The 25,809-nt window shown below is 43.6% G+C and overlaps 1 protein-coding gene across 4 annotated transcripts in view; it reads left to right on the forward strand.

The window, feature by feature from the left end:
* The window catches only part of AMOTL1 (angiomotin like 1), a 157,727-nt gene that overhangs the window by 56,431 nt on the left and 75,487 nt on the right, over nt 1-25,809 (forward strand). For all 4 annotated transcript variants that reach the window (XM_023554729.2, XM_023554728.2, XM_023554727.2 and 1 more), the window contains 2 exons: nt 16,353-16,502; nt 19,412-20,330. In XM_023554729.2, the coding sequence (XP_023410497.2) occupies nt 19,471-20,330 (860 nt within the window). In that variant the 5' untranslated portion in view covers nt 16,353-16,502; nt 19,412-19,470. The remainder of the gene's footprint in view (nt 1-16,352; nt 16,503-19,411; nt 20,331-25,809) is intronic.

The following is a 25,809-nucleotide window of genomic DNA, read 5'->3' on the forward strand; positions in this document are numbered from 1 at the left end:
TTCCAGCTCCCAGACCTGTGAAGGAAGCACAAGCAAAGGGCCTCATTTAGGGCACAGCCCTCTGGGTCCTCAGAGCCTGCCTGCAGGAGATTGAGTGGGATGAAAGAGCACCTTTCTTTAGCACAATGGGAGTTGTGTTCAGGCAACAAAATCCCTGTGATATTACTTTAACATCTTGTACAAGGCACCTGCAGTAACTGGATTATAGTACCCTTGTAATTAACTTGTGTTAGCACTAGGTGGCTTTCTTTTTTTTTTAAAGTAGTTTTCACTGAAACTTTGTCCTGAGTAGTTTGAAAGAGACTTTAAAAAAGACAAATTCACCTTTGAACTAAGCTCACTAATAATAAAAATATGTCTATAACTGATTATTTTTAAATGTTTCTTAATTCAGTTAAAAGGTATGTATCGAGTACCCGTTATGTGCTAGAAAATGCTAGGGAGTGTGTGAAGATACACATATAATTCAATTGATTGGACAAATAGGTATTGAACACTTACTGTGATCTTACTTCTGCTAGAAACTAGAGATACAAAGGTGAATAAGAAACAGTCCCTGCTGTTAATTAATTTATAAGACTTTGAAATAGAGACAATTTAATATATTGTGGCATAAACATGCATACAATGCAATGGGAGCACAGATGAGTGGCACATAAAGAATGGGGGGACGATGTAGATGACTTCCTGAGGGAAGTAACACTACAGTAGAGCTTCAAAGACAGTTAGTCAGCATATATATTTTTTAGGATCTAGAATGTGCCAAAGTACAAGTTTTCCTAGGCTAATAAGGGGAGAAAGACATTTCAGATGGAGGAACCTTTTGGAAAACATTTAGTATTTCTCTGTGGTTTGTGCAAAGAATATGTGGGGTGATGGACACGAGTTACTATAAGTCAAGGCAGATTGCGTTAAATCATGTCATACTTAAGATACAAAGAAAATGCTTTGCTAGAATAGGGGTCAGAATATTAATTTTTTTAAACTGTAAGTATACCTGTCAGAGGTTCTTTCTTGATTATAAGCAACAGAAAATGACTTTGGCTAAAAGAGGAATTTGTTCGAAGTATTTTTTTTTTATATTGGGAGGCTCAGAGAATTAATGGGAAGGCTCAGACAGTGGGCAAGAACCTAGGCAAGGATACTGGGAACCCAACTAGCGGTATACTACTTGTCCTGTTAGGATGAGGTCACTATGGACACCACTGCTGCTCCTGTACTCCTGATGATGATGTTGCCATGGATAATTTAGCAATTGCCCTTTCATCTTTGTGATTCAAAGTCTTAGGTTGAAATATCCAGTTGCCTGAGCCTAGGCCTCCTAGCTTCTGGAACTGGGAGGGGACCCTTTGGCTTCTATAATGGGAGGTAGAACCTACAAGGAAGACTTGCACAGTGGTTGGTTAGGAGTTCCTTAACTTTGAAGTTTATAATTAGAGGCTGACTAGCAGGACTATCCCCCACATGTCTGTCAGTTTGTCATACTGTGGGGTCCTGCATGTTGCTGTGATGCTGGAAGCTATGCCACTGGTATTCAGATACCAGCAGGGTCACCCGTGGAGGACAAGTTTCAGCTGAGCTTCCAGACTAAGACAGACTAAGAAGAAGGACCTGGCAGCCTACTTCTGAAAAGCATTAGCCAATGAAAACCTTATGAATAGCAGCGGAACATTGTCTGATATAGTGTTGGAACATGAGCCCCCAAGGTTGGAAGGCACTCAAAAGATGACTGGGGAAGAGCTGCTTCCTCAAAGTAGGGTTGACCTTAATGATGTGGATGGAGTAAAGCTTTCGGGACCTTCATTTGCTGATGTGGCGCAACTCAAAATGAGAAGAAACAGCTGCAAACATCCATTAATACTCGGAACCTGGAATGTACAAGTATGAATCTAGGAAAATTGGAAATCGTCAAAAATGAAATGGATCGCATAAACACCGATATCCTAGGCATTAGTGAGCTGAAATGGACTGGTATTGGCCATTTTGAATCGGACAATGGTATAGTCTACTATGCTGGGAATGACAGCTTGAAGAGGAATGGTGTTGCGTTCATCATCAAAAAGAAAGTTTCAAGATCTATCCTGAAGTACAACGCTGTCAGTGACAGGATAATATCCATACGCCTACAAGGAAGACCAGCTAATACAACTACTTTTCAAATTTACGCACCAACCACTAGGGCCAAAGATGAAGAAATAGAAGATTTTTATCAGCTTCACAGTCTGAAATTGATCGAACATGCAATGGAGATGCATCAATAATTACTGGCGATTGGAACGCGGAAGTTGGAAACAAAGAAGAAGGATCAGTAGTTGGAAAATGTGGCCTTGGTGATAGAAACAATGCCGGAGATCGAATGATAGAATTTTGCAAGACCAACGACTTCTTCATTGCAAATACCTTCTTTCACCAACATAAGTGGCGACTGTACACATGGACCTCACCAGATGGAACACACAGAAATCAAATTGACTACATCTGTGGAATGAGATGATGGAAACGCTCAATATCAGTCAGGACAAGGCCAGGGGCCAACTGTGGAACAGACCATCAATTGCTCATATGCAAGTTCAAGCTGAAACTGAAGAAAATCAGAGCAAGTCCACAAGAGCCAAAATATGACGTTGAGTATATCCCACCTGAATTTAGATACCATCTGAAGAATAGATTTGATGCATTGAACACTAGTGACCGAAGAACAGACGAGTTGTGGAATGACATCAAGGACATCATACATGAAGAAAGCAAGAGGTCGTTGAAAAGACAGGGAAGAAAGAAAAGACCAAGATGGATGTCAGAGGAGACTCTGAAACTTGCTCTTGAACGTCGAGCAGCTAAAGCAAAGGAAGAATTGAAGTAAAAGAACTGAACAGAAGATTTCAGAGGGCCTCTCGAGAATACAAGGTTAAGTATTATAATGACATGTGCAAAGAGCTGGAGATGGAAAACCAAAAGGGAAGAACACGCTCGGCGTTTCTCAAGCTGAAAGAACTGAAGAAAAAATTCAAGCCTCGAGTTGCAATAGTGAAGGATTCCATGGGGAAAATATTAAATGATGCAGGAATCATCAAAAGAAGATGGAAGGAATACACAGAGTCATTATACCAAAAAGAATTAGTCGATATTCAACCATTTCAAGAGGTGGCATATGATCAGGGACCGATGGTACCAAAGGAAGAAGTCCAGGCACTGGCTAAAAACAAGGCTTCAGGAATTGATGGAATATCAACTGAGGTGTTTCAACAAACAGGTGCGTAGCTGGAGGTGCTTACTCATCTATGCCAAGAAATATGGAAGACAGCTTCCTGGTCAACTGACTGGAAGATATCCATATTTATGCCTATTCCCAAGAAAGGTGATCAACCAAATGTGGAAATTATAGAACAATATCATTAATATCACACGCAAGCAAAATTTTGCTGAAGATCATTCAAAAATGGCTGTAGCAGTATATCGACGGGGAACTTCCAGAAATTCAGGCTGGTTTCAGAAGAGGATGTGGAACCAGGGATATCATTGCTGATGTCAGATGGATCCTGGCTGAAAGCAGAGAATACTAGAAGGATGTTTACCTGTATTTTATTGACTATGCAAAGGCACTCGACTGTGTGGATTGTAACAAACTATGGATAACATTGCGAAGAATGGGAATTCCGGAACACTTAATTGTTCTCATGAGGAACCTTTACATAGATCAAGAGGCAATTGTTTGGACAGAACAAGGGGATACTGATTGGTTTAAAGTCAGGAAAGGTGTGCGTCAGGGTTGTATTCTTTCACCATACCTATTTAATCTGTACGCTGAGCAAATAATACGAGAAACTGGACTATATGAAGAAGAACAGGGCATCAGGATTGGAAGAAGACTCATTAACAACCTGCGTTATGCAGATGACACAACCTTGCCTGCTGAAAGTGAAGAGGACTTGAAGCACTTACTAATGAAGATCAAAGACCGCAGCCTTCAGTATGGATTGCACCTCAACGTAAAGAAAACAAAAATCCTCACAACTGGACCAATGAGCAACATCATGATAAACGGAGAAAAGATTGAAGTTGTCAAGGATTTCGTTTTACTTGGATCCACAATCAACAGCCATGGAAGCAGCAGTCAAGAAATCAAAAGACGTGTTGCATTGGGCAAATCGGCTGCAAAGGACCTCTTCAAAGTGTTGAAAGCAAAGAAGTCACCCTGAAGACTAAGGTGCGCCTGACCCAAGCCATGGTACTTTGAGTCGCATCATATGCATGTGAGAGCTGGACAGTGAATAAGGAAGACCGAAGAAGAGTTGATGCCTTTGAATTGTGGCATTGGCGAAGAATATTGAATATACCACGGACTGCCAAAAGAACAAACAAATCTGTCTTGGAAGAAGTGCGGCCAGAATGCTCCTTAGAAGCAAGGATGGCGAGACTGCGTCTTACATACTTTGGACATGTTGTCAGGAGGGACCAGTCCCTGGAGAAGGACATCATGCTTGGCAGAGTACAGGGTCAGCAGAAAAGAGGAAGACCCTCAACGAAGTGGATTGACACAGTGGCTGCAACAATGAGCTCAAGCATAACAACGATTGTTAGGATGGCTCAGGACTGGGCAGTGTTTCATTCTGTTGTGTATAGGGTCGCTATGAGTCAGAATCAACTCGACAGCACCTAACAACAACAACATCAGGAATATGGTTGGTAGTAGGTGCACATATGCAAGTTCAAGTTGAAGCTGAAAATAAGTAAAAGAAGTCCATGAGAGCCAAAGTACAACCTCGAGTATATTCTGCCTGAATTTAGAGACCATCTCAAGAATAGATTTGATGCTTTGAATGCTAATGACTGATGTCCAGATGAGCTGTGGAATAACATCAAGTACATCATACATGAAGAAAGCAAAAAGTCATTAAAAAGACAGAAAAGAAAAAAAAGACCAAAATCGATGTCAGAAGAGACTGAAAGTTGCTCTTGAATGTAGTGTAGCTAAAGTGAAAGGAAGAAATGGTGAAGTAAAAAAGCTGAACAGAAGATTTCAAAGGGCAGCTCAAGAAGACAAAATAAAGTATCATAATGAGATGTGCAAAGACCTGGAGTTAGAAAACCAAAAGGAAAGAACACGCTCAGCATTCCTCAAGCTGAAAGAACTGAAGAAAAAATTCAGGCTTTGAGTTGCAACATTGAAGGATTCTATGGGCAAAATGTTGAACAACACAGGAAGTGTAAAAAGAAGATGAAAGGAATACACAGAGTCACTGTTCCAAAAAGAATTGGTCAACATTGAACCATTTCAGCAGGCATATGATCAAGAACCGATGGTACTGAAGGAAGAAGTCCAGGCTGCACTGAAGGCATTAGCAAAAATCAAGTCTTCAGGAATTGATGGAATACCACTTGAGAAGTTTGAACAAATGGATCTAACTACTGGAAACGTTCATCTATGCCAAGAAATTTGGAACTCAGCTAACCTGGCCAGTTGACTGGAAGAGATCTATATTTGTACTCATTCCAAAGAGAGGTGATCCAACAGAATGTGGAAATTATCAAACAATATATCATTAATACCACACACAAGTAAAATTATGTTAAAGATAATTAAAAAATGGTTGTAGCAGTACATTGACAGGGAACTGCCAGAAATTCAAGCAGATTCAGAAGAGGATGTGGAACAAGGGATGTCTCTGTTGATGTCAGATGAATGTTGGCTGAAAGCAGAGAATACCAGAAAGATGTTTACCTGTGTTTCATTGACTATACAATAGCATTCAGCTGTATGGATCATAACAAGTTTTGGATAACATTTCGAAGAATGGGAATTGCAGAACACTGAATTGTGCTCATGAGAAACCTGTACATAGACCAAGAGGCAGTTGTTCAGAGAGAACGAGGGGATACTGCATGGTTTAAAATCAGGAAAGGTGTGCATCAGGGTTGTATCCTTTCACCATATTTATGCAGTCTGTATGCTGAGAAAATAATCCGAGAAGCTGAAGTATATGATGAAGAATGGGGCATCAGGTTTGAAGGAAGTCCCATTAACAACCTGTGATATGCAGATGACACAACCTTGCTTGCTGAAAGTGAAGAGTACTTGACACACTTACTGATGAAAATCAATGACCACAGCCTTCAGTATGGATTACACATTAACATAAAGAGAACAAAAAATCCTCACACCTGGACCAGTAAGCAATATCATGATAAATGGAGAGAATATTGAAGTTGTCAAGGATTTCATTTTATTTGGATTCACAATCAACAGCCATGGAAATAGCAGTCAAGAAATCAAACAATGTATTGCACTGGACAGATCTACTGCACAAGGCCTCTTTAAAGGGTTAAAAAGCAAAGATGTCACCTTGAGGAATACAGTACACCTGACTCAAGCCATGGTGTTTTCAACCACCTCATATGCGTGTGAAAGCTGGGCAGTGAATATGGAAGACCAAAGAAGAATTGATGCATTCGAATTACAGTGTTGTCGAAGAATATTGACTGTACCATAGACTGCCAGAAGAACGAACAAATTTGTTTTGGACAAGTACAGCCAGAATGCTCCTTAGAAGGGTGGCGAGGGAGGGACCAGTCCCTGGAAAAGGACATCATGGTTGGTAAAGTACAGGGTCAGCAAAAAAGAGGAAGACCTTTGAGGAGATGGATTGACGGAGCAGCTATGACACTGGGCTCAAACATAAGGATTGTGAGGATGGCGCAGGAGAGGGCAGTGTTTCGTTCTGTTGTGCGCAGGGTGGCTATGAGATGGAACCTAACAACAGCAAGTTGGAAGTTGAACCATTTAGTCTTCTTTCAATTATTTTCAGCTTATTGTGTTATGAAAATATGTGCCAATGCTTTGAAGAAAAAAAAAAAACCAGTTGCCATTGAATCGAGTCTGACTTATTGTGATCCCATTGCGTATCAGAGTAGAACTGTGCTCCAGAGAGCATTACAATGGGTCATTTTATTTTTTGGAAGTAGATCGCCAGGCCCTTCTTCTGAGGCTTGGGTGGACCTGAACCTCCAACCTTTTGGTTAGCAGCCAAGCACATAAATCATTTGCAACACCCAGGAACTCTAATGCTTTGAAAAAGCCTCCCATAAATACTGGATTTTGAGTCTGCAGATGTAGCTTAATCCTTCTCACTCATACTGAAGTTACATTGAACTCTCCATTCTTTAAAGAGATGAAGCAAGATCGTGACTCAGCCTCTATGGTTATGCTTTTCCCATGTTGGAATGATCTGTTCTGACTTCAGCCCTCTCTCCTCACCCTGCAGCAGATTAACAGCCTCCTCATTTTTTCTTAGTTCAGTTCACCTGTCTCTTTCTCCTAGTCAGTGCAACTCCATGTCACCTCCCTCAGTCAATTCATAGTTGTGAATTACTCTTGAGTTTCCAAAGCATTGTGTCTGTCATAGAGCGCTTACTCTGCTCTTAAACTTGGTTAGTTGTGTGCACGTTGGTCTCCAGAACCAAATCATGATATCCTAAGTCCGATGAGTGTCTTATGCATTTATTTATATTTATAACTCCTAGCACCATGCTCTGTTGAACTCAATTATTATTTTAAGGATTAAGTATACTTCTGCATTTTGCTTCACCCTAATACATCTCAGAGATATTTCTCTGATTTTTCCTCAGATGTGTTGGTGTCAAGTACTTTATCTTAAATCTCTCTAATTCTGACTTCCATTGCCTCAATTCTGCTCCTATGACTTTCTGTTGAGTTAATTCTGATGTTTTGTTTTTAATCTCCTGGATTTCTGTTTGCTGCTGTCTATGGATTCTTGCAGCCTATTAAATTTGTCATTACGCTATTCTCTAATCCTAAATTCCTCTGTTGCTTTGTCTGTGTGCTCCTTGGCTCTTTCTGCATATTGCCTGATCTCCTTCCCGATCTCTTGAAGAGTATCTGTGTATTAATCTTTTATCGGCTACCTCTGGTAATTCCAGGAAATTCTTTTAATCCAGAAGATTTCTTTATTCTTTGTTTTGGGAGCTTGCTGAACCCATCGTGGTCTGCATCTTTCTGTGATTTGTTATTGACTGTTGTCTCTGAGCCATCAATAAGTTATTTGTTTATTTTATGTTTGCTTACTGTGTCCTATCTTCTCGTTTTGTTTGATAGGCTCAAATAGGCTGCTCGTGTGAGCTAGTTTGATTATTGGTGCCTTTGAAGCGCTAACATCCTGTCACCAGGTGGTTAGAGCTATTACTAGGTATGTGAGCCTAGGAGTCCATTTACTTTTCTTGTATGGAATCAGCACAGGTGTCCAGTTAGTCGGTCACTAAGTTTGTGGTGCAGGCTTCCACCTACAGTCCTAGATGAGCAGGGGGGGGATTGGTGTAGGTACAGGTATCTGGGTGCAGTAGGGGGTCATGTGCTGAGCAAGGCAGGGAGCTGACAACCACCCCTGAGTGTCTGTGAGGAAAGCATGTCCCTGTTCCCTAGAGCACGTAGGTGGGTGGGTTTTGCAGCCAGACTATGGGTTCCCCATGCTGTAAGGACTGGGAGGCATCACTTATTCTTGAACCGTTGTTACAGGTGGCTAGGTGTCGTGGGTGGAACCACCAGCCCTCTGGTCCTTTATGTGGGTAGGCGAGGACCCTGCATAGTAGGCAGAGCGGTGTCAAATGTCACGAATCTGCTTCTCCATCATGTAGCTGAAACGGTTGAAGTTAGACTTCAGGTATATACCCTGTTGTACTGTGCTAATGAGGGCCTGTGCTGTTGAGATGGGCCCACACAAGCCTATGCAGGGGTGAAAGGCATTCCTGTGCCTAGGCAAAGGAGCTGTTTCTGCCCCAAGTTCCCAGCTTAGGGGACCTGGCAGATTATATTTTCCCTGTTTGTTAATTTGTTCCCTCTCCAAGACCAGGAGAATGGCTCAGGGCATGTGACAGGTCCTACTTCTGGCCCAGGGGATGCGGCAATCTCTGAAGCAGGCTTGGACCCAGTGCAGAGCAGGAAGGGGGCAGGAAAATGGGAGAGAGGTTTTTCCCAAAGGGGTGTTTTTTGGTCCATGCGGTAGGTTAGACACATGTACTTATCTTTTGCCATTTAAGCACCGCTTTTTGCTGATTCTGGAGGCATGAGTAGACTCTCCACCACCGGGTCTCTCCCGATGTGGAACACATGTCCCAAACACCACTGCTTGCCTCACTGCGCTTGTGCCAGCGGATCTAGCATTCAGGGTGCCAATTCCTGCCGGGTCAGGTCTGGCGCCTCCTTGCTGCTTCTGAACCATCTCTCCCTTCCCCTGCCACTCAGTCCAATTCCTCAACTTCGTCTTTGATGTTCTGGGCTCCTAGATTGTCATATATAATGGATTCACTTGTTTTTTCGGGTCTTTGCTGTAAGAGGGACTACTCTGCCATCTTGGCACCACCTCCCTCTCAGAGATATTTCTAAATAAGCATTACAAAGTTAAGCTTCAGACAAGTTTAGATAAAGTTATCCATCACGAATTCCACTTTAAGAGAGTCTAAATTAAATTGGCATTGGTGTATTTATTTTCCCTGTTTTCTTGAATAAATGGATGGATATAGGGATTAGAATTCAAGTTTGGTATCCAGAAAGACCATAGTCTCTAAAACCAGTTATTGTTGAGTTGATTCTGATGCACGGCAACCTCACCTGCTACAGAGTAGCACTGCTCCATAGGGTTTTCTTGGCCATAATCTTTATGGAAGCAGATTGTCAGGCCTTTCTTCTGCTTGGGTGGGCTTGAACCACCAACCTTTAGATTAGTAGTTGAGAGCAAACCGTTTGTGCCACCAAGGGACCTTACCATACTATGGAAGGGTTGAGAATTTTGGCAATTGTTTTGTTGTTGTTGCTTTCTTTCTCCCTATCTTGGGCTTCAGATAACGGTTCCTTGAGGAAAAGGAAATTGAGAAAGTATATTCCACTGTTTGCTTTCACATTAGTGGTGGAGATTCCGCTGTTTCCTTTGTTAACTACATGCATGCAGGTGTTCATAGAGAAAGGTGCTGTCACCTGTCTGTGGTTGACTCAGCTCTCTGTTCCTGGAGTTTGGATTGGCTAACCCAGACGAGCTGGCTAGGTTTCGCATGAGGACTCTTGAACAGGTTTCACATGAGGACTCTTGGAACGTGAGTTCTCCAGTTTCCTTCTAAACGTTATTTCCAAAGCATCTAATTCCCTGAGCAGAGCATTCCATGCTCCAGAACAATCTTGAGTTCTGCCAGAATCAGAAGACTCGGTTGCACACATTTAACTTGGAGGCCTCTGGCACACTCAGCAAATTCCTCAGCTCTTTGAAAGGAAAGATAGAAGCCACAGAGTTGTTTGTTGCTGTGGTTAAACTCCATTATAAAGTTATAGACAGTGAGATTCTTTTTAAATGCATTAGATAAGGTGTTGGATTACCTGTAGCTGGGCAAGATAACACCTGGGAGTTGTTCTGCAGTTAGTGGTAGCTTTGAGGAATGGGCTTCTGTCTTGCAAAACCCAAAGCACCACTAGCAACTGTAAAGGGGAGAGTAGATGCTCCTTCTTCTTAGGGAACTGGAAGGTGCAAGGAGTTATCTGGAACTCTCGGAGACTGGCTTTGGATGGATCTTTGACCTCTTCTTCAGACTCTTATTTGGTAGTGAGGCCATCCCAGAGGATAACATCATGTCCTTCATCAGTCAGCACATAGTCAATGAGCATATAATTTATATGCTACTTGCAGAAATTACAAAGTCTACAGAATGGTCCCTGCCTTCAAAAGATTTGTAATTTCATCAGGGTAATAACAGCAAAACCCAGCAAAGCAAACCCATTGCCATCAAGTCGGTTCTGACTCACAGTGGCCTTCTAAGGCAGATTAGACTCACCCTATAGGGTTTCCGAGGCCGTGATCTCTACAGGAGCAGACTGCGACATCTTTTTCCCATGGAGCAACTGGTGGATTCAAACCACCAACCTTTAGATTAGTAGCTGCTTAACTGCTGTGCCACCAGGGCTTCTGCAGTCACACCAGTTTATAGTAAATGATTACTGCAAAATACTTGACAATTGATGTTTAAGTCTAAATTGTGTGCTTCAGATCATAATTGCTAGGTTGGTGGAGGGAAGGGAGGCTGGTGTAGCGGAGGAAGGGTGCTCTAGAGGGAGGTAGATGGAAGAAATAAAGTTCACTGGGGTAAATAAACTTTGTGCCGGCGGAAGCTGGAGGATGGCATTCTTTGCTGGGACTTGGAGGAGGAGGATAACATGTTCACAGGATGCTTAGGGGATAACCGAGACTGTTGACAGCTGGAAGAGGAGCCTGATTACCTAACCAAACACATTTTTGAAAAACTAAACAAAAATTCGAACTTGAAGCTATAGTCAAAAACGGTTATGGGCAAGGGAGTGGCGTGTTAGAAGTGGAATTTAAGGACAGGTAACTTCCCAGCTAGGTCCCTGGGTAGCTCAAATGGTTTGCACTTGACTCCTAACCTAAAGGTTGGCAGTTTGAACCCACCCAGCAGCACCGGAGGAAAAAGGCCTGGCGATCTGCTTCCATAAAGATTACAGCCAAGAAAACCCCATGGAGCACTACTACTCTGTAATACATGAAGTCACCGTGAGTCAGTTGACTCGATGGCAATGAGTTTGGCTTTTGGTTTTAATATGCCAACTGTGTGTGCAGTTTGGATGATAGTGGGGCAACAGATTGAATGCTCTCCAGGGTTTAAACCTAAAGGAAACTTCTGAGCCTTCTGTTTTGCCTGTTCATCAGCTTGTTTACAGATTCAAGATCTGGTCTTAGGGAAGTAACTAATTACAGTGGGAGGTGAAGCAGTTGAGCAAGGGTCTTTGTGCCTCTTGCCTCCCCCAGCAGACTCCATTCATTTCACCTTAATTCATTTTTCCTTCAACAATGAGGCCCTTTGTTATTGCTGTTACATAGTAAGAAAAAAACGCGTTGTTCAGGGTCACATTACCTAAAGGCCTCTGGATAGTTAGGAAAGAAAGCAACAGCGTAAAACGATAACGGGAAGGAAGTCTTCAGTGCTTCAGAAGCAGGCCAAAAGCTGTCATGCTCATAGAGAGCAGAGGATTCTTCATGTTGACAAATGACGTGCAGATTTTATAAAGAAAAAGGAACCATTCTTGGTGAAATGGGCCATAGCCAATATCAGCAGAAATGTTGAGCCTCAAACTAGACTTTCAGAATTTCACCCTTTGTTGAGTACAGGACAAACAGATCTTTAGCCTTCCTTCAGGGTGTGGGCCGTGTGAGCTGCAGCTGCCTCTCCTCAGAGTAGATACTCAGCGTAGAACCAACTCCTATGCACCAGTTTCAGCTTGTGTTCCATTGCTTTGGCTCTTTATACAGACTAATGCTGTGTGAGTGATAATCCTTTGACTTAGGTTCCCGTCTGAAAGAAGTAGGTGATTGCAAGTTACTAAGTAAAGATGACCTTGTATGGAAATAATCTTCATGGAGTCCCAGAGGCCACCACCACTGTACATGTTACACACTGTTGAGGCAGCAAAATCTTTGACAGGCCGAGGACTCTCCTGAGAACTTCACTGCTACTTAGCCCCTGGGCCCAAGCCAGGCCTTGCAGGGGCTTACTGGGTAGTAGTGGTATCGGGGGTCTCCTGTGGTTTCTCACAGTTCTTGCCCCCAGGCATGGAGAGCTTTTAACAAAGAAAACAGCATTCTCCCTCACGCTATGCATCGTTTACCTCCAATTTCTCATTTCCGATATTCTTGACTCTTTTGGTTAGATCTAAAACCAAAACCCATTGCCATCCAGTCGCTTCCAACTCATAGCGACCCTATACGACAGAGTAGAACTGCCCCACAGGGTTTCCAGGGAACAGCTGGTGGATTCAAACTGCTGACCTTCTGGTTAGTAGCCCTGTCCTTAACCACTGGACCACCAGGGCTCATGTGCCCTGAACTTTATTAACAGAATAGACTCCATTTTTGCTCCAGGAGTTCACAGTGAAGACAGTGAACTAGAATAGACTGGGAAGAATGAGTTCAGTGGTGTCACGTGGGGGATGTGGGGGTTGTGTACCGCATCGGGTGACACTGTCAGAGGGGATGACCCCAAAATGACTATAAAATTTTTGTACAAGTGTTTCAGCATAAATTTATTATTTTTTATAAAAATATCCCTGCATTTAGTAACAACAAAAACATTTTTTATAAGCCCAGCTTACATGTATCAGTATACCTACAGGGCCCAAACTCGATGCTAATTTACTTTTTGAGCCTTCTAATGTGCTCCGGTGGGAGCTGTCATTATCACCCAATTACAATGATGCTAGAATCACGTGGTTTCGTCTGCATCCACTACGAGCACGTGCTGCTGTTTTTGTTGCTGCTGGTGTTTTATACTCACTGATTTTGTCAAATTTTCTGGTGTTTTAGCTACAGTATTGTGGTAATTAGTATTCATGAACATGTATCAAATAGCTGTTTTGAGAATGAAGTAATAATTAAAGGAAAAGAAGGAATGATATACAAAAATTCTGACTTATGAGTAACATGAATACAAAAACCATTGCTAAGGATTCTGTATGGTGTGGTACAGGAGAAGGTCCGTGGGGGCGTGAACACCAACTGTAGTGACAGCACTGGATGAGTTATATGTGGAATGGGACCAGGGCCTCTCGGGTTTTTGCTGTGTGGCCCAGGAATCTGATGCAGAGAACCCTGTGACGCACATTATCATCACTTTACCTTGTCTTACAGGTCATACTGGGCCGTCTGTCTTCAGGGTCAGTTCTCATCTCTTAGTGGGCTCTCCTGCCTCTCTGAGGAATGGTGGGCAGCAGCGGGAATGTCGCTCTCAGTGCGGGCCACCAAGTGTGTGCCAAAAATGGAGTCTTGAATGAGCGTCTTATATGATCATTGGCACATAAGTGGATACCCTGTCTGTTAGCCAGAAACCCTGGTGGCGTAGTGGTTAAGAGCTATGGCTGCTAACCAAAAGGTCAGCAGTTCAGATCCACCAGGTGCTCCTTGGAAACTCTGTGGGGCAATTCCACTCAGACATATAGGGTAGCTATGAGTCATAATTGACTTGACAGCAGTGGATTTTGGTTTTGGTCCTTTAGACTAGTCTGCATGTGTGTGCGCGTGTGCGCACATGTGCGAAGTACATTAGTTCTCTCATAACGTTGAGGCCTGTGAAGAAACTGGTAAAAGGTTGCATATCTCTGGAGTCCTCTGTCTCAAGCCCCCATGAAGGACTGTTCTCTGTTCAGTGTTCTGTGCCCTGGAGCTTTTGAGCCTTATCTAAGCTGGCAGGCTATAGGATAAGGTGAGGGGAAGTAGTTCTTACCAATGTTGTAGTGACTATTAATGGTTTAGTGAAGGGGTTCTTCCCTGGGCTATTTATACACACACACACTCACACTCCTGTACACACCTACATACCCGTTCAGATACATATGCATATACATTTACACCTTAGGCTGCAATTTTTTTAGCAGTTTGCTCTATGTTATCACTCAAAATTCCTGCCCATACAACTAATTGGGATCACTCAAGGTTTGTAATATGCTGGCACTTGCCATTCTTGACCCAGATCTATCTCAAGAAAACACAACACTTTTTTCTTGAAACATATGGATCCTTAACTCTTCTGTTACTCTGATTTGATGGAAGCAGTGGGAGTAGGGGCATAGGAAGGCTTTTTTTTTTTGGCCCATTTGCGCGGTTCTCCTAGCATATAGGGTCTTGACTTTGACCGAGCATTGGAATCATTTAAGGAGCTTTGAGAAATGCAGTTGCCCAGTCTGTGTCCCCAGGGGTTCTGATGGAAGAAGTCTAGGGTGAGGCCTGGATGGTGTGGTTTTAAAAGTTCCCCAGGTGATTCTCGTGTGCAGCCAAGGTTGCACCTGGCATCCTCGCTCATCCATCAACATTTTCCCCTTGCTTGAAGCAGAAGCAAGGTCAGGGTTTGCCTTTGGTTGTGGTCCATCTGTGAGTCCTAATTTTAGCCCTAGACGTTTAGGTTTATAGATATAGAAGATGAAGCCCAGAAAGGGGGTACATTTCTTTCCAGGCTAGTCCTTGCAGGTCGGTCCAAAAGAGAGCACTGACAGATACTGTCTTAGGCATTGGAACCGTCATTTTAGACAGATCCTCACCCTCAGGATCTCACAACACGGTTTATATTCATCTCCAAGACAGGAGTCCCAACTACATTACCGATACCAAAACTTATAAAATAAATATTCTAGGTGTCCAAATTTTTTATTCTGTCTAGTCCAGATGTGCATGTTATACCTGTGAGCATACATGCAGTACAATTTTACATGTTGAGGTAAAGAAATGCAGGGAGAAGATGAGTACATTTTCATCTTCGGGTCGCTCAGTGTAATTAAGTAGTCCCATACTATAAGCTTTGGCCTTGTGGGAAATAGCTGGACAACAAAACCTAGCAGAAATTTTCAGATTGCCCAGTTGAAGCAGTTGCTGAAAAACATTATTTTTCTTGTAATGGAATTATCTTTTGGGCAAAGATTTTAATTAAAAAAAAAAACAAAACAGCTCGACTCTTTGTCCAGAGTAAACAAAATTACTTTTGCAATAAAAAGCCTTAAACTTGGTGCCCAGGCAGAGCAATCCATGCAAAGGGCAGAGATCCCAGGCCCATCCTGCTGCATGTTCCCACGGATGTTGTGTGTGCCCTGTCAGTGGTGTTGTAGTGGTATCTCGTGTCCAGTTACTGTAGGATTGAATACAGTGTCACGTTTAATAGGAACAGGAAGGACGCTCCAGTTTGTGTGAGGCAGATAAACTGGAGCTGAAAGGCCAGTGCTTGGCAGAGGGCCCTAACTCATAACCCCAACTCTACACTGCAACATGAGATTCCAGAAACCTTTGAGTGAGGCTGTGTGCTCTGTGCTGGGCTGGGACATTCTCTTTTTAACACGTGGTCTGGCAAAATGACCACCCCTCTCTGTATCTTTTATATATTCTGAGAGACAGCTGCACTTCCCATTTTAATTTTCCTTTTTTGTCCCCTTCACCTCCCTCCTTCCTCTCCCCCACCTTGACCATGCTGAACTTTGTGACTTGTAAGGTTACGTAGCCGTGGACTCGATTTTTGCTGTTGTCGCTTCTGCCCTTAGAACTGAGTTGTGTGGAAAACGCAGCAGAGCCTTTGTTCAGTGTGTCTTGAAGATTTTTTTTTTTTTTTTTTTACCTCACGGGTCATTTGGTGGGTGGTTGGACTTGGGATCATTCTGAATAGTAACTCTGGAATTTTATGAATCAAAAAGACAGAGCTCCCATTACCAGTGGAAATATTGTGGGAGAATGCCTCGTGGGCTCTCGTGAGTCACACAGGAAGGAAGGAGGGTTTTATTGGCACTGATACACACTATGCTTTTTTCTCCCCAGGTCCCCCTCCTGTATGTTATAGCCCCAGTAGTCCTGTCCAGATTCTAGAAGACCCCAACTACTTTTTCCCGGACTTTCAGCTGTATTCTGGGAGGCATGAAGCATCTGCTTTGACTGCGGAGGCAAACAGTGGCATCAAGGAAAAAGGCGGTATGTCCTGTTCCTGACTCTTGTGGTCAGAAAAGCTAAATGACCTTATGGTTCACATTTTTAGCTCTTTTGCACAATTCAGATTTTTCTGTATTCTCTACCCTTGTTTTAAAAATCAGCCTATTGGATGATTGGTTGTCCCTTCATTGGAAGGTGCCTTATTTTTAATCATATTGTGCTATGGTTGTTTATGGACTATTATAACATGTGATTATAGTATGTGACCCTCTCTGTTGATTTGAGGTATGTAGGAGCTTTAGAATTGTACCATTTTTATCATTTTCCTTTATTGGAATCCTAAAGACTTTTTTCTACCCTTTCCCAGAATCTTTCATTTCTTTTTTCCTTCTCTGCTTTCATGTTTGTCCCTTATAGCAAACAGTTCAGAAGTTCAGAAGAAATAATTCAAAACTAGAGTGAGGAGAGAACTGCTTCTTTTGTTTAAAAAAAAAAAAAAATTGTATCCTTTTTTGAGGGCTTTTTTTTTTTTTAAATAAAATTATGAGGGAATCTTTAAAATCACTTTAGAGAAGGATCTCCTGGCTCTTGCCAAATGTGCTGATAATTCAGTTCTCAGTGAAAAAGGAATTCAACAGTTTCTATGCTTGGCTAGACCCCAGTCCCGCTATTATTTATCCAAATAAGTAATTTTTCTTTAGGCATATCACTTTGTTTTTATTTGAATTTCTGTTTGAAGTTTATTTAAGCTTTTAAATTTTTATTCACATGTATTTGTTCCATTAAGCCTTTTGGATCACTTACCCTGAAGGAAGGACTATGTCCTCTTTACTGTTGCATCTACAGCAGTCAGGGTGCCTGAAATTTAATAGGTTCACAGTAAATATTTTAAAGTGAAGAGTGGACAGTGCAACCCACACTGACCCGCTCCTGTTTGGGGCAGTTCATTATTTACTGCAATTATTTGGCAACTGATGTTATGTGGACTTTTAATGATTTGTTTTTATGGTTTAAAATTTATTGTTGTACTTTGGGTTTATATCTCAGCTACAGTGTACATTGTCTAAAGGCAAAGAGTAAGTTTGAATTTACTCCACATACAATCCAAAAAACCAAACCAAATCCGTTGCAGTCGAGTCGATGTCAACTCATAGCGACCCTAGAGGACAGAGTAGAACTGCCCCATAGGGTTTCCAAGGAGCAGCTGGTGGATTTGAACTGCCGACCTTTCGGCTAACTGTCGTAGCTCCCTGTAGCTCTTAACCACCACGCCACCAGGGCTCCAGTATCCTATGAGGTAGATATGAATTCTCCCCATTTTGTGAGAAAGGTTCAGAGAAGCCAAGTAACTTGCCCAAGGTCACAGAGATGTGATTTTTTGTTTTTGAATAGGTGAGTGATGTGAGCAAAGTTGAACTTCAGGAACCAGTCTATAAAATTAATTTAATAATTTCATTTGTCCAGCAAATATTTCCTGAGTGTCTGTGTGCATCAGACAGTGTTCTAAGCACTGGGGATACAGCACATGAATTTCACAGACAAAATCTCTGCCCTCTGGAGATTTAGTTCTGCCTCATTGTATTGGGAACGAGTGAAATAACATAGAGAGTTTAGTACAGAACTTGGCATATCATCCCACCTACGCATGTTAAAATTGTTTTTGTGGTTATTGTGGCTATTAATAATAAATTTGGAGTTTGGGCAGAGAAATAACGAAGAGAGTTGGTAGGGATGTTTAGAAGGCTGAATTGACAGGCAGCAACTGGGCACACAACAACAACTGACTGAATTCCCAGGTTTCTGACTTGACAAAAAGTAGGGACTATAGATTTGGGGGCTGGGGGAGGCAGTTGGGAGGGGCGAAGAAAACGTGTTGAGTCTGAAGGACTTTTGGGCCATTGGCTGCTGGTTGTAGATGTTCGAGTTATGAGTCAGAAGCTGAAGACAAGTTGTTGATGTTGTGATTTGGGGGACTCTGTTGAGTGAGAGTAGAGAAAACTCAGGACAGAGCTGTGGGAAACACCACAATTTAAGGGCAGGTGGAGAAAAAGGAGCCCGAGAGGAGAGTAAAGAGAGGCAGGAGCCAGAACCAGGAGGAGAGTGACCTGGAAGCCAAATTAGGAGAGCATTTCAAGAAGGGGGTGATCAACCATGTCCAGAAAGATTAGCTGTGTAATATGAGAACTGGAAAATTCTCAGTGGATTTGGTTACTACTCAGAGCAGTAGGGAGGGAAGGGCAGTGAATGGAGCATTTTGGAGCTGAAGACAGCAAGCGTAGATTGCTCACTGAAGATGCTTAGAAAAGAAGGGAAGGAGAGAGATACAGGGTGGTAATTAGAAATATATGGTAGGTGGTTTCTTTTTGTTTGATTTTGTTTTCTGCATATCATATATATACCTATGGTCCTGGTAGCACAGTGATGAAGCGTTTGGCTGCTAACCAAAAGGTGGGCAGTTTGAATCCATCAGCTACTCCTTGGAAACCCTGTAGGGCAGTTCTAGTCTGTCCTGTAAGGTTGCTATGAGTCGGAATTCACTCGACGACAACGGGTTTTTTTGTTTATATATGTATATATGGCCGCCGTGAGTCAGAATTGACTTGATGGCCATGGATTTGGCTTTATGTATGTATATATATATATATATATTTTTTTTTTTTTAATGGGAAAGGTAACATGTTTATATGATGAAGAGAAGGGACTAATGGGGAGGTTAAAGGGAAAGCAAAGTCCTGGAGGATTCAGGAGAGGGAATCGAGAGTAGTAGAGTAGTCCTGGATTGGAGAAACACTTCTGTTAGATGTTGCAGGCTCAATGGAGGTATTGTTGTGTTTGAAATCTTGTTTTTAAACTCTGTTGTAGTTGGAATGTTAATTGTTCACCACATACTTACTGGACATGTACCTCCTGTGGAGCAGTCTGATATCTTTTTTCCTATGTTTATCTTTCAGTTGAGGATCCTCTTTGTAAATTCCACTCCCCGAACTTCCCGAGGATCTCAGAGGTGGAAATGAGAGGTTCCGAGGATGCAGCAGCTGGAACAGTATTACAGCGGCTGATCCAGGAACAACTGCGGTATGGCACCCCGACTGAGAACATGAACTTGCTGGCCATTCAGCACCAGGCCACAGGGAGTGCAGGACCAGCCTACCCTACAAACAACTTTTCTTCCACGGAAAACCTCACTCAAGAAGACCCACAAATGGTCTACCAGTCGGCTCGTCAGGAACCGCAGGGTCAGGAACACCAGGTGGACAATACAGTGATGGAGAAACAGGTCCGGTCCACGCAGCCTCAGCAGAACAATGAGGAGCTGCCCACTTACGAGGAGGCCAAAGCCCAGTCACAGTTCTTTAGGGGGCAGCAGCAGCAACAACAGCAAGGGACTGTGGGCCATGGCTACTACATGGCGGGGGGCACCAGTCAGAAGTCCCGGACTGAGGGGAGGCCCACGGTGAACCGTGCCAATAGCGGACAGGCACATAAGGATGAGGCTCTGAAAGAACTCAAGCAGGGCCATGTCCGCTCTCTCAGTGAGAGAATCATGCAGCTGTCTCTGGAGAGGAATGGTGCTAAGCAACACCTCCCTGGCTCGGGGAATGGAAAGGGGTTCAAGGCAGGAGGGGGACCCTCCCCAGCCCCGCCTGCAGGTAAGGTGCTGGACCCTCGAGGTCCTCCACCTGAGTACCCTTTCAAGACCAAGCAAATGATGTCTCCAGTGAGCAAAACCCAGGAGCATGGACTTTTCTACAGTGACCAGCATCCTGGGATGCACCATGATATGGTCAAGCCTTACCCACCTCCTCAGCCTGCGAGAACAGAAGTGGCTGTCCTGAGGTACCAGCCACCCCCAGAGTATGGGGTAACAAGGTGATTATCAAGTCTACAGTTTTAACTTGGTTTTTCAAAATCCAGCAATCATGTTTTTAGCACATATTTTTTAAGGCATTTTAGGTTTTTGTCATCAGTTTACTTATGCATAGTATTTAATAAACCTCTTTTTGGCCAAAATCTATAGGGTGAGAGAGAACAGAGGGCAGCTGGGATTTACTGCAAACGTAACAGAGGGCAGTTGGGGATTTATGCCTTCAGGGGAGGAGCCCCAGCTGTTGGCTGTCCTTGGGAGCACTGCCTAGTGCTCAGCAAAGTAGTAATTTTCCTGGCTGACTTAGTGGAGAGCGTCCAAACTCCTGGAACATATTATTACCAAGGGGTTTTATAGAGCCTTTCTTCATTGTAGATTTTAAAGGAAAATGTTGTCTGAATGCTAGAACCAAGGAGTCAAAAGGGACTGTAGAAATCACAGAGTGCCGCCCCTCATTCAAAAGATAAGAAACTAAGGCCTGGAGAGATTAGTTAAATGCTCCACAGTACATAACTTTGAGGCAACAGGGGACTTGACCCAAGGAACCTGACTTTCAGATTATTGTTCTCTTCACTCCACTGCCTAATTCCTCTAACAGCCTTCCAGTGTATTCTCTGATGGACTGACTGATTTCTATGCGGCCCTGTACCAAGGACTCAGATAAAGATGTGGCCCCTGCTCTCAAGCGCTTGCAGCATTATCTCATGGGAAACCAGCATCTGAACAGGTCATGGCAGTACAGTGTGCTGTTTTAGGATAGAGGTGTGCTGAGAGTGCTAGGGGAACACAGGATAGCATGACTCACGCCTGGAGGAAGTTGGGAAGAGCTTCACAGAGAAGGTGACATTTGAGTCAGGTCTTGAAAGGCAGGTGAGGGAAGTGGGGTAGAAGTGAAGTAGCAGGATGTACCATGCAGAGGGAATGCCATTTTGGCAGACAGAAGCTTCTGGAATGAATGAGCTGCAGCCATGCGGATGGAGCATCCGTGGGACAGGATGTGGCGAGAAGTGGTGGAAGATGTGTTTGCAAAGGGAAGTTGAGACCAAATGGAAGATGAGTGTCATGCTAAGGAGTTTAGAATGTATCCTGTAAGCAGTGGGGAAAGTGGTGTTTTTAAGTCGGGACTGATACGTGGGTGCTTACTAGGATGACTTCAGTGCAGTACAGGGTGAATTAGAGGAAAGGGAGCTGGAGGACAGTCTGTGGTTAAGCTTGAGGCAGTGGGAAGGGAGAGGAGTGTTGTATGTTGAGAGAGGTAAGGAAATAGAACTGATAGGAGTCACTGACTAGTTAGGGGAGTTGAGGAACAGAGCAGCTGGGAATAAGGCAATTGGAAATCAAGCTGCCAGGAGAGAGCAGTCTGAAGAAACCAATTCGGTCACTTACTGTTTAGATGCTGGTGAACTGGTGCAGGGAGAGCATGGAGCATGAGAGGAGAAGACAAGTAGCCACTGCATATCATTGGGTACGTCTTTGTCTCACAGAGGGCTTTGTCTCTTTCTAAATCAAATGACCTGGGGTTTTCCCAGATGACCCCAGGGGCTGTGTGCAAGGCGTACCTTGATCGAACATCTTCTGAAAAGAGAGTGACTGCAGCTTGGCAGGAAGACAGCTGGCCCATCTGCCACTTACTTCCCAGCTGCTGACACATTTCCCTACAGTCGCTTGAGGACGCCAGCTTTGAAGCCCTATAACCACAGTTTAGACCTCTGACAGGCAGCAGAACTTCTTTGGAAAGTGGTTATAATCTGACCCTGCTAGAGAATCCAAGTGAGAGCCCAGGAGGTGTTTCTTCTTCCCTTTATAGTGTCTTAAGCCAAAGGAGAAATTTAAACTCAAACCCAGATTTGAAGAGTAAAAATTTTTAAAAATCTCCAAATATCTGGTAATTACACTGTATTGATGTAGTGACATTGTTTAAAATAACCCACGATGTTTATCCCAGAATCATACCACATTTTGGTTTGGAATATTTTACATTTTTTCCCTAAATGTTTAACTCAGCCTCTAGAGTTTGGTGAAAGGTAAAATACCACCAAACGATGTCTCTTTCCTCCTCCTTGGCTTTACTGTTTGGAAAAAGACAGTGCACAAAGTGGGCCATTTTGCTTTTTGCCATTTGGCAGTAGGTGTGATATGAGATGGGAGAACCAGTCAGGGGAGAAGGGAAGCACTTCTTGGAGGTCTACCCGGTTACTTGTGGAAAGTATCATTTGTCTCAAGGTTATGACGTTGAAAAGATGAAGAAGAAATGTTTGAGGGGTTTGAGCCGATTGCCAGGCTTGGCAGCTGGATTGACATGACACATCAAATGTTCCAGAAGACGTAACAGACAGGCCATTGAGGCTGGCTCCAGAGCTACAAGGTCCCTTTGTGAGGCTGGCCATGGCTAGCCAGCATGGCTCCAGTGGTGCAGCCCTTGGCTGACTGGGTAAACAGAGTTGCATCCACACCAACCCTGCTTCAGACGCATGTAACATGGCCTGAACTCCAAAGGTTTCATCTGAAACTCAGTAGTGTGTGATATTCAAGTTATCTTTGAGCCAGGAGGTAAGCAGGGCTTCCTTTGATTTCACTAATGTATTCTTTTATGCTTAAATAGGGTTGTCCGTTTGTCATTAATAGTAATGGTTCAAGAATAGCTGCAGGCTGTTGGGTAAATGGAGTCCCTGGGTGGTGCAAAAGGTTAATGAGCTCAGAATGCAAAGATTGCAGGTTCAGCTCACCCAGAGGTGTCTTAGAAGAAAGACCTGGCGACCTACTTCCAAAGAATCAGCCACTGAAAACCCTGTAGAGCACAGTTCTACCCTGACTCACGGTAGCCACGAGTCAGAATCAACCTGACAGCAGTTGGTTTTGATTGCATAAATACATAGCACAGATTCCTGGACTAGAAGGAGAGGGCTCTGACAGAGATCATTTCGTCCCTCTCCCTACCTAGTGCTGTAAAAATGGGCCTAATATTTGGTAAATATTTAATGGTTTGGTAAAGCCCTTTAGATTGTTGAACCTTCACTACTTTTTACCTGGAGGAGTAAAGGTCCTAAGGGTCAAGTGGGACGGGGGCAGAGCTTATAATATGAGAAGAATAGAACTTGGATTTCATGCCTTCTTTTCTGACTCACTGCAGTTTATAAATTGTCTTACCAGCTCTGATATGCTAAAGATATGGAGGTGGTTGGTGGATGATTATAAACACATTAGGCTCCTCTCATAGGAGACCCCATGGAGAGCCACTAGTCAAGGCCAGTTAGTTGACTTGCACCATCTTGGCTCTTGTCTTTTTTTTTAACTCAACGTTTTTTGGGTTTTTTTTAATTAAATTCTGGTAGATATATGTGTAATGAAACCTTTGCCATTTCAACATTTTTACATGTACAGTTCAGTGACATTAATTATGTTCATCGTGTTGTGCAGCCATCACCACTATCCGTTTCCAGATTTTTCCATCACCCTTAACAGAACCTCAGTGCCAGCCCACCTAATTCAACTGGTTTTATTTCACATCTCGACACTCACACGTTCTACCAACATCCTCTACCTCTGACTTACTGATGAGTGAGGAAGAACCGAAAGGAAGAGGAACTGTGGCTAGCTGTATCTTTCCCTTTCTTGGCCCTTTGTAATCAAACTTTCTCCCTTTGGCCATCAGACTGTCGCCTAAATTAGTTGAAGTCTGTGTCTTAAATTATGAGCCAGATAATGCAATTTTGCCATAATGCAGTTGTATAATTTCAGGCACAAATGCTATGTTGGAAATACAGGCACAGGAGTAGATCTTAGTGATAATGATTTGAAAGGACTGGTACTTGGGCATCCTAGCCCCTGTATGCCTCACTGGTCTGGGTAAGGACGTTGACACCCACTAGCTCTGTGAAAGAGAAGGTCTTTTGACACTGTGTGCCAACACAGCCAGGGGCAACAGGACATATACTGTGACCCCTGTCATTGCCATTATACCTGTTGGAACTGCTGATGGAACTACTGTCCTGTTCCATGTTTGAACTTGGAAGAGCTGCTGGGACCACACCCACCATTTGTCTCACCTGTTAGAGGAGTGGAGTGGGAGGGCCCTGAGAGGGGAGTTTTGTAATCCTTTCCTTTCTTCAGGCTAGGTAACCTCACCTTCCTCTCCACCGAGCATGTGGAGAATGGGTGATGGTTTTAGAGTCCCTTCCTTGTCTTTCTTTTTTTTTTTCCTTGTCAGTCTATGTAAAGACCTACTCAATTACAGAAATTCTTGCCTTCCATATTGGAGACTTGGGTTTGATTCCTGGCCAGTGTATCTCATGCACAGGGGGTGGTGCAGGACCTGGCAGTGTTTTGTTACATTTTGCATGGGGTCACCATGAGTAGGGGCCAACTCCATGGCAGCTAACAACCACAACAGTTACAGAAATCAGAGGCTGCATACCTTTGGAACTAGAAAATAAGTCTTTGATCAGACTAAAACTTGGGAATACAGAAATGAATAAACTATAGTCCCTGCCCTCAAGGAAAGACAAGCAATTGGAGTATAGTTTGAGAAGTGTTTTCTTTCCTTCATCAAGTACTGAAGGCCCACCCTGGGCTTGGCACAAAGATACATCATGGCCCCACCAATCCAGTGGAAAAGACACACGTTTAGAAGTCTTGACACTGAGCTGTGATGAGCGTTGAAGTCCTGTGAGTAGAGGGACATGGGGGACATAAAGCAGGAAGGCCTGACCTAGCCTAGGGTTCAGGAGGCCTCTCTGAGGTCACAGCATGTAGGCGGAGACCAGCAGGATACTGGGTATTAGCTGGGAGGGTGGAGAGAGATGGAATAGGGTGTCAGGAGGAGTGTAGAGGTTGTGGACGTGGAAAGCGATGAGCTCAAGAGGCCAGCATGGTCTAGATCTAGATCCTCAGGACCTTAGAAGGCATGCGAGGACCCTTGGCCTTTACCTCAAGGGCACTGAGAGCCATCGCGGCTGTTAAACAGGACACAGACATGGTCAGTTTAGCAGTCTTTGCTACTCCCTGTGGCCATGTTGTAGAGAGGAAGTGGAGCCCCTGAGGGACATCTGGGACCTCAGGGCTGAGGCCTTTGTTCTTCTCAGTGCTTACAGCTCAGAGGAATGACTCTTGGATGCTTCCATCTACGGCCTCATACCAGTGGTGTGCACTGAGTCAAAATTCGGAGCCTTCTGCCACCCTGGACAGATGACAAAGGAACTTTGGCTGTTTCCTTCACCCAGTTCAGCTCATAAGGCTGGTTTGAAGAAAGTCCTCCTCCTTGCACCCTATCTACAACCCAGCTGACTACTCCCTCAGCCTTGGCTTTCCAGCCACAGATGAAACGTTTGGGCCCCGTAACCATGTGCTCCACATTACCTATCTGTTTGGTTGGGAAAGGGGCCAAGCTTCGGAAAGCTTGGCTGCTTCCCAAAGTACAACAAAATAAATTGCCATCGTGTCAGCTCTGACTCATGGCGACCCTATGTGTGTCAGAGAACTGTGCTC

Source organism: Loxodonta africana, chromosome 7, assembly GCF_030014295.1.
Source record: "Loxodonta africana isolate mLoxAfr1 chromosome 7, mLoxAfr1.hap2, whole genome shotgun sequence".
Lineage (NCBI taxonomy): Eukaryota > Metazoa > Chordata > Mammalia > Proboscidea > Elephantidae > Loxodonta > Loxodonta africana.